This window comes from Lactuca virosa, chromosome 3 (assembly GCF_052849685.1).
Source record: "Lactuca virosa cultivar CGN04683 chromosome 3, Lactuca_virosa_CGN04683_v6, whole genome shotgun sequence".
Taxonomy (NCBI): domain Eukaryota; kingdom Viridiplantae; phylum Streptophyta; class Magnoliopsida; order Asterales; family Asteraceae; genus Lactuca; species Lactuca virosa.
Genome location: NC_136428.1, coordinates 255,555,571 through 255,565,203, shown reverse-complemented (window position 1 = coordinate 255,565,203; position 9,633 = coordinate 255,555,571). Strand labels below are relative to the sequence as shown.

At 39.2% G+C, this 9,633-nt stretch overlaps 2 protein-coding genes across 2 annotated transcripts; both read left to right on the top strand.

Moving 5' to 3' along the window:
* The first annotated feature begins 6,270 nt into the window (after positions 1-6,270).
* On the top strand, positions 6,271-6,876 carry LOC145164544 (uncharacterized). The gene has a single exon (XM_079083256.1). It carries the CDS (start codon positions 6,271-6,273, stop codon positions 6,874-6,876), a length of 606 nt encoding a protein of 201 aa, XP_078939382.1.
* Positions 6,877-8,418: 1,542 nt separating this feature from the next.
* LOC145164543 (uncharacterized) lies at positions 8,419-9,369 on the top strand. Its single transcript, XM_079083255.1, has one exon. The coding sequence runs from the start codon at positions 8,419-8,421 to the stop codon at positions 9,367-9,369; it is 951 nt and encodes a 316-aa protein (XP_078939381.1).
* The last annotated feature ends 264 nt before the right edge of the window (positions 9,370-9,633 follow it).

Here is a 9,633-nt window from a genome sequence, read left to right as displayed (position 1 = left end):
ACCCATGGCTCTGATACCACTGTTGGGTTTTAGTATACTAAACATCCTATGGTGCACATACAACCCTAAATGCTTTGGATCTATGTTTTCTCTATTATACATGCAATATTGTTTCCAAAGCATTAAGCCTACAACTAGCATGCAATTGACATAAACAACATAGAAATGTTGTAGAATTACTTCTTTATTGTAGCTTGTAATTTTGGGCTTTAAGAACTTATCACCAATAGTGTGAATGCCTCAAATGGAATCACAACACACCTTTGGACAAAGGATGACTTTTGAGAGAGTATGGTGCACACAAATTGGTTTTGGCTCTCCAAGAGCACTCTAGTCTCTCTAGCACCAATTTCACCAACCAAGGGGCTTTTTTCATATAGTGTGGCAAGATTAGGGTTACACCATGTAAACCCTAATGTGCATGACTTTCCACATTCCTTAGGCTCCATGGGTTTTAACCTCAATGGAGTATCCATGGGTCACCACATGGATTTAGCCCAACATAAAGAACTATGGATCATAAACCCACTTTATAAGAATGAATGATTTACACAATCAATCCCCATATATTTAATTAGTCCCTTTTGATCACAAAATAAACTCCAAATTAATTCTTGATCAATACTAATTAAATAATATGATTTCATATTAATATATTAGAACTTATAATTTATTAATAAATCACAAATAACCTCATCTCAAAAGTCCATCCTATCAAGTTGTCCTGGTAATATGCAACCCAAATGGACCATGCTACTCTCGGTTCAAGTACATACCAATTATAGTTATGGACTTAGATACTAATCCAACAATGGTGTCCTAACTGCTTGATGTTTTGGCAGCTTTATTATACAGTCAATTGTTATTTGTTCCCACTTCCATTTTGGAATCGACGGTTTTTGTAGTTGACCAGACGGCTTTTGGTAGTCTGCCTTGACCTTGGCGCAGGTCAAACATTTTTCGACATAGGTGGCAATTTCTGCCTTCATATTGGGCCACCAATAAATCTTTTTGAGATCGAGATACATCTTGTCTGATCCTGGATGTATTGAGTATATTGATTTATGATCTTCATTTAGAACTAAAATCCCAACTACACGAAACTTTGGGGTCCAAATTCGGTTTATGAAATATCGTGTTCCATCTTCCTTGAGGTCAAACTGTTTGTGCATACCTCGAAGGTTTTCTTCTACGATATTCTCAGGTTTGAGTGCTTGTACCCGAGTATCATGAATTTGGGTGGTGAAGTTCGAGTGGATGGTTAGGGCTACAGCCTATACACGAAGAGGCTTTCGCATTCGTAATCATTTAGCAGTTTGACCCATCTTCGTTGTCTCAGATTGAGATCTTTCTGATCAAAGATGTGTTAAAGGCTTTTGTGGTTGGTGAAAATGACACATTTTGTTCCGTACAAGTAATGCCTCCAAATCTTCAAAACAAACATTATCACTCCCAACTCTAGGTCATGGGTAGTGTAGTTTGCCTCATTTGGTTTGCCTCATTTGGCTTCAGCTGTCGGGATGCATACGAAATTACTTTATTTCTTTGCATTAGTATGCATCCTAAACCTTGGTGTGAAGCATCACAGTATACTACAAAGTCTTCTATTCCCTTAGGAAGAGACAAAATCGGTGCACTGCACAACCATTGCTTCAATTTCCGGAAGGTAGACTCTTGATTCTCTCCCGAATCAAACTTTTTGTCTTTCTAGGTTAGTGCGGTGAGAGGCTTGACTATTTGGGAAAAGTTCTTGATGAATCTTCAATAGTAGCCTGCAATCCCTAAGAATTGTCGTACTTCGATTGGTGTTGTTGGTGTTTTCCAATTCTTAACCGCTTCAATCTTTACGGGATCGACATGAATCCATTTATTGCCGACCACATGATCGAGGAAATGCACTTCATTAATCTAGAACTGAAATTTAGAAAACTTTGAATAAAGTTTATCTTTTCTTAATATCTCCATAATTAAACGCTAGTGTTGTCCATGTTCTTCCTTGGTTCATGAGTATATAAATATGTCGTCAATGAACATAATCATGAATTTATCTAAGTAGGTTTACACACCTAATTTATAAGGTCGATGAATACGGTAGGTGCTTTGGTCAGTCCAAATGGAATAACTAGAAACTCGTAATAACCGTATCTAGTTCAGAATGTCGTATTTGGAATATATGCTTCTTGAACTTTGAGTTAATGGTAACCAAGGTTGTAGAACTCGTTACTCGGTACCTATTCGGCCGACTACCGAGTAGCGAGTACTCGGGAGTACTCGGGGAGTACGCGGATTCGGTAATTCATGTAGAAATATTTTTAGGGAAATTATATATGTCAAAATCATAAGTTAAAATCATAAGTTGATTGAAATATATAACAAAATTAGATACATGTGAATACACAAAAACTAAAAAATACATAATGGTCTCACTTCGTGAATAAATACTAAAAATTTAAGATATATATACATAGTAATAATCACATGTGTGTTTGTTAAATAATAAATCATTAAGTATGTTATACATGTTAATCATCGAGTTGACGGAGTTTTACAATACTGCTCAGTTCAGTAATTGGCTGATCGAGGAGTACTCAGGATTCTATAGCTCGCCTCGGTAAGGGGCTGAGTAGCGAGTACTCGGAGGAGTAATCGTCCAACTCGGCGAGTTTTACAACACTGATGGTAACTGGATCTTAGATCGATCTTTGAGTAGTAGCAGGATCCTTGTAGTTGGTCGAATAGGTCATCGATCCTTAAGAGTAGATACCGGTTTTTTATGGTTAGTTTGTTCAACTCTCGATAGTCAATGCACATCCTGAAGGATCCATCCTTCTTTTTGATAAATAACACTGGGGCTCCCCATGGAGAGAAGCTTGGCCGAATAAAACCTTTTTTGAAAAATTCTTGAAGTTGACTTGATAGTTCTTGCATATCTGATGTAGCCAAGCGATAAGGAGACCATGTCACTGGTTTTGCACCCAGAATTAGGTCGATTCGAAATTCGACCTGTCTGACTAGACGGATTCTAGGTCGATCTTCTAGAAAATACGTTCGAGTAGTCGCATACTTGTGGTTTTTCTTTAATTTCTTTATCCTTGTCTTGCATATCAACCACGTGGACCAAGAAATCATAACATCTCTTATATAAATACTTCCTTGCCTTCATGCAAGTGATGAATCTTAGTTTCTCCCTGCCTTGTCTTCGTAAATTATGAGGGCTTCATCGTTTGGTAAGGTTAATCGTATAACCTTTTTGTAACATAGAATCTCTGCTCGATGGATTGATAATTATTCCATTCTGATGATCACATCGAAACTTCCAATGGTCATGAGCATTAAGTCAACATGGAAAACATGATTATTTAGGGTAAGAAGGCAATTGGTGAGTATTTGTAAGGTACTCTATTTGACCATTTTCTACTTCTACCATGTAAGCTTCATATAATACAGAAGCATAAATATGGTTGATAGGAAACATACCAGTAACCACGGTTTGTTCCTGGCGTGCATCTCCCGCACATATCACGAATGCGCTTCCTTTACCACCCTGATTCTTCAGCTTAGTGCATTCTTTCTTGAAATGCCCTGGTTAATTGCATTCAAAACAAGCTCGACTTCCTCCTGCAGTAGTAGTTGGGCTTGTGGTGTTCGGGGCTTTTCTTCAAAACTTAGCAGTATGACCCCTTATGTTGCAGTTGCTACATGTCATACAATTTCCAACATTATGATAGTTGCACCTGGTGCAGCGAGGTAGTGTTCCAGAGTAAGGTTTTGCTGGAGTGGGAGTCTTTATGACTGCAGTGTACACTGTTACAAGTTCTGGATTTGGCTTGCGGTGTTTGAAATTCCCTTTTGGTTTTCCATGAAACTTCCTTTTTGTATTCTCAACTTGTTTCTTTCCTTTTTATGGGTCCATGGTACCTCGACGGATACATTGCTCAGTCAACTGATAGGCCAGTTGCTTGGCATTATCAAAAGTGGAGGGTCAGGATGCAGTAACTAGACCTTAGACCGGTGATGCTAGTCCCTAAATGTATCTCTCCGTCTTCTTGTCTTTCGGGGTAACCATTCCAAGGAAAGGTTAGCATGGTCATTGAATCAAGAGGTGTAGGCAGCTACCTCAGATCATTGCATGGTCAGATTCCAAAGTTCTTGTTCTACAGTATGGACTTCCTATGGAATAGGTTTTAGTGATTCCAATGGAATTGGTGTGGTTATTCCACCAAGTTAAAGCGGAGTCCATTAATGTGCAGGTAGCGTACTTAACCCAACATTCATCAGGGCAAGAACTGATGTGAAAAACAACCTTTGTCTTTTCTATCTAGTGAGATAGACCGAGCTCCTCCAGTGTCGTAAAAGGATCGAGGTTTGCATCCCATGAATTCCTTGTAAGAGCAGTGTATGGGGTTGTTTTGGTTAGTTATTGGAGAGCCTCTTCCACTAGTCCCAGTGTTCCCCTTTTCGGGCAGCCACGTATATTGCCAAGGCTGTAGCAATTCCTTGTGCAAGAATGTTTTGCAACATAGTGGGATCCATTTGGAATGTTGAGTTTACATTTGTTGCTTCTGGAGCTCCTCCATGTTTTGGAGTTTCTACTAATGTTTGAGTTACTTTTGGAGTACTTCTTCTATTGCCTCGGGGAGTTGGTGGTGGACAGACTTGTGGACTTTTTCATGGAGGCATTGCCCTAATGCATTTTAGATGGAGATCTTAAGTTTTTTTTTCACTATGTAGTTATAACAGGTATGCATGTACTTTGTAATTATTCAAATTTTTTTCCCAGAAATCATACATATTTTTAAGACATAAAATGAAAGTTTTACCTGATATAGAGTTCTGCAAGTAATACATAATAAGTGCAAACATTTAACAAAATACTACAATACTTTCATTAGAACTGCTTGTTTTGGTTACAAAAGTATCAACCATTTAAAGTTAGAAATGGAAAAGCTTCACAAAAGATCAATACAAATCAAGCAGTGATAAACACTTGCAAAATAAAAGCTATTCCCCAGAAGTTATAACCTTACCCTAGGGCACAAGCCGCCCTCGATAAACCATCTATCTTGCGAAGCGTACCATTATATAAAGGACAAACTCCTTAAACTTATCCAGGATGTAGCGTCGCTCTTGTACGGAGACAACCGCCTAATGTCTAGCTACAGCAACCTCGCACTCTAGGATATGTATCATGTAGTATTCTGATCTATAGCGAGCACTCATAGCATTCGCTTAAGTGCGGTCAGCACCAAAGTTATGGTGTACTATCTGGATAGCATCGGTATCCTCCTTCTTCCCTTCCTCGAACATCTAGACTCGGTTCCCGAATGAAGTAGAGCCTGAGTCTCTGACAAAACTCGACAGAGAACCGACTCTATCTAGTAAATAACCAGTCTGAGACATGAGGCATGGTTTCGAGTCCTTCTCAGGGTCATCCCTGCCCGTGAAGATTCGCCAACCTCGAATTATGGTGGCAGGTTAGTAACCGTCTTCTTACGTAGGAGGTCTAAGAGCCAAGATGGCTCACTCGGCCTGGTCTATTTCCCTAATTGACAACAAGTGGGTCGAGAAACCTGTCCCACTGGGTCAAAGCGATAAATGGGAGGAGAAATCATCCCTGGGGTCCTCATCATCCAGGGATCCTTTCCATGAAGGAGGTATGGTTTATAGTGTGGTCTAGGTGGAGATATTTGTGGAGTAGGAGCGGTAGGTTCCTCCTCAACAAGATCCTCCTCATCATCGACATGATCATCTTCATTAATCTCTTGGGCATCCTGAAATATTTCCTCATCGTCAGACTCTTCATCCTCCTCTTCATCCTCAGATGGGTCCTCCTCATCTAAGTGATAAGCTGGAGCGTCTTGGGGAACGTATAGATCCCCAGCTAGATGTAGTGGAACCTCCTGCAGATCGTCAGGGTATGCAATTTGCATCCATGCTGGATGGAGGTCTGGTAAATCTGTCATCTACATGAAAGGGTTTTGAAGTGTGTTAATAAGTTTTTAAATTTATAAGTATAATTGTTTTTAAGTTTGACATAAAGGCTCTAGGGTACTAGGTAGCTTCACCAAATCTTGAGAACATTCTTCAAACTACTTGATCAAGTTTGGTTATGCATTGGCCCAACCATAAATAACATAGGCGCTCCTTCCAGGTTTATTTCTAGTATGGCTTATGTACGATACTAACCTTAGTTGAGGTGTCTGACCTAAAGGGTCCATTGCTACAGATTTTAACAATTTCATAGCACAGGCTGATCTCCAAGAACTCAAAATGAGTGGGAAACGATTTACATATATGTGTGACGACGGGATTAAGCTAAGAAAATTGGATCGATATTTGGTTTGTGCGAAGTTCATTGCCCAACAACCCCTTACCATGATAATTGCATTGCCACGGGAACACTCTGATCATACTCCTCTGATCCTGAAGCCAGAAAATCAAGACTTTGGCCCTCCCCCTTTTCGATTCTTTAATTATTGGATACACAGGGACGATTTTGATGTGACTTTCACAGATGCTTGGAACTCCTTCATGGGTTTTGGCACACCTGATATGATCCTAAAATCAAAACTTCGCCATGTCAGAAAGGTCATCAACAAATGGAGGAACATAAATTCGATGAAAGAATCAAACTTGCTTGCTCAGTTAAGAAAAAGAGTGGAGGACCTCGAAGAAATGGCTGAAACGAGAATCTTAACAGAGGCGGAACGATCTGAAAGGAGGGATTGCAAAAGCAAAACTTGTGAATTACAGAACTTTGCTAAAATAGATATCCAACAAAAAGCAAAAATCAGATGGTTAACGGACGGAGATGAGAATACACATTTCTTTCACAACATGATCAAACGCAAGAACCGTAAAAACAAACTATACTGATTACTCATCAATGGGGAATGGAGTACAGAACCATCAGATATCAAACAGGAAGCCTTCCAATTTTTTGCCAATAAATTCCGCGAAAACTGGAAAGAGAGACCAAACTGATCGGTGAAGATTTTAAAACTTTATCTTCAGATCAATGTGAATTCCTTGACTCACCAATCTCACTAGAGGAAATTAAACAAGCAATATGGAGTTGTGGCGGGGACAAATCACCAGGCCCAGACGGTTATACATTCAAGGTGCTGAAGAATAAGTGGGACCTAATAAAACATGATATCGTCTGATTTGTTGCACATTTTGAATCTTATGGCTGATTTCCTTTGGGGTGCAACTTGTCATTTATTACGCTCATTCCTAAAGTTAAAGACCCATTGAATCTTGGTGACTACAGGTCTATTAGTCTAATAGGCTGTATGTACAAAATTGTGGCTAAAATTCTTGCATCAAGGCTCAAACGGGTGGTAGGAACTGTGGTTGACGAAGTCCAATCTGCATATATTGAAGGAAGAAATATATTGGAGGGTCCCCTAGTCATAAATGAAATTTGCACTTGAGCTAAAAAAGCAAAAGAAAAGATCTTTTTATTAAAGGTGGATTTTGAAAAAGCATTCGATTCAATAAATTGGACCTATCTTGACTCAATCATGGATCAAATGGGCTTCAGCCAAAAATGGTGGGGATGGATACACGGTTGTCTCTCTTCGGCTAGAGCCTCTGTTCTTGAAAATGGATCACCAACGAACGAGTTTTCTATCACCAAATGAGTACGGCAAGGTGACCCATTATCACCATTCCTATTTATCATTGCAATGGAAGGCTTAAATGTTGCCACCAAAAGTGCTTTGGAAAAACCCCCTTGTCCATGGTATCACCCTACCACATGGCGGTCCAATCTTATCCCATTTATTCTATGCCGAAGATGCGATCTTTGTGGGCAAATGGAGTAATTATAATATCAAAAATCTAGCAAGAATCCTGAAATGCTTTTATATATGCTCCGGATTGAAAGTCAACTTTCACAAATCACGTTTATTTGGCATTGGAATCACAGATTCAGACCTTCAAATCCAAGCACATGTACTTGGATGTCTTAAAAGCTCACTACCTTTCACCTATCCCGGTGAGGGAAATATGGCGTTAAAAAAGAATTGGAAACCGATAATTGATAAATTTCAAACCCGACTCACAACTTGGAAGGCAAAAACCTTATCTTTTGATGGTAGACTTTTGTTGATCAAATCAGTACTTAACAGCCTTCCCACTTATTAATTTTCTCTGTTTAAAGCCCCAAGTGGAATCATCGATGAACTTGAAAAAAGGAGAAGAAAGTTCTTATGGAGTGGGAGTGATGCCGGTTCAAAGATACATTGGGTATCGTGGTCGAAAGTTGTTGCATCCAAAAAAAATGGAGGGCTTGGAGTAGGGACGTTAAAAGCTTAAAATATTGCTCTGCTCATGAAATGGTGATGGAGGCTTAAAGAGACAAGTGGTGGTTTATGGAGAGAGTGCATAATAAGCATCCATAACTTAAAATGCATGCCCGTAACGAATATTGCAAAAATCTCGTTGGGTGGTGTATGGAGCAACATTGCCAAAGGCATCAAAACTCTCCCCGAATTCGATATTAATTATTACGAGTTGTTTACATTAATTCCTGGATCAAATGTCAACATTCTTTTTTGGAAAGCTAGATGGTGTGGCCCCTTAACATTACAGGAAAAGTTTCCCCGCTTATACGAATTCGAATCGGCTAAGCTATGCTTAGTTTCTGACACAATTAATAGTTATGGGTTTTCATGGAGGTGGAAGACACAATCTATGGAGGAGGAAACCATGAATGATCTGGGAAATTTGTGTTCAATGATTCAGGAGGTTAATACTCAACCTGTGAAGAATGGATTTCTCTTCACCCTCACCTCCGATGGAAATTACTCAGTTAGCACCCTTCGTAATAAAATTGATACCAATATTAGCCCTCACATTGGAATAAAGATAAACTGGTCAAAGGTAATCCCTCTTAAAATTCGTTGTTTTGCTTGGAGAGCAGTGTTGGATAGACTTCCGGTGGCAACAAACTGGATGGTGAAAGGTATCAAGGCACAATTAAACATTTGTGTCATATGTAATATTGATCAGGAATCTGGAGATCACTTACTGATCAGATGTGACATGGCTAAGGAGGCTCGGGAATGGATACTTAGATGGTGCGGTGTATCGAATACTCATTTCGATAAGGTTACGGACTTCCTCAACTTTGCTTCTACATGGGGAAACTGTCCACGAAAGAGGGAAAGGCTGATTGCGGTGTGTTACGCTCTTCTATGGTGTTTATGGTTGGCCAGGAACAATTTGGGTTTTAAGAAAATACACACAAATCCTGCAATGATTGTTGACGAGGTGATCTCCCAAACTTATTTATGGTTCAAATTCAGAACAAAGATGATGAAATGTAGGTGGATCGAATGGAGTATTTCCCCGTTCTGTTAATCATTTTGTAATTCTTATTTTGCTATTGTACTCTGCCCAGGATCTAGTTACTTGCTAATCATGTGGCTTTTACTTTACATATATATAATATTTGTAGTTTCCCAAAAAAAAGAGTTGATAGTTTTAGTTGAAGGAGTGTTTAGAATTTTTATTTAGTGTTCTCATCGCGGGTCAGAGTATATATAGACACCTATATATTATGGTTGGTGGGGTTCGTAGTATTATTAGTTTTTGTTTTATACTTCAAGACTACAAAGCATAGAC

Excerpts from the sequence above, each read along its gene's own strand:
- LOC145164544 (XM_079083256.1), top strand. The coding sequence starts at position 6,271 with ATGAGTGGGAAACGATTTACATATATGTGTGACGACGGGATTAAGCTA.
- LOC145164543 (XM_079083255.1), top strand. The coding sequence starts at position 8,419 with ATGCCCGTAACGAATATTGCAAAAATCTCGTTGGGTGGTGTATGGAGC.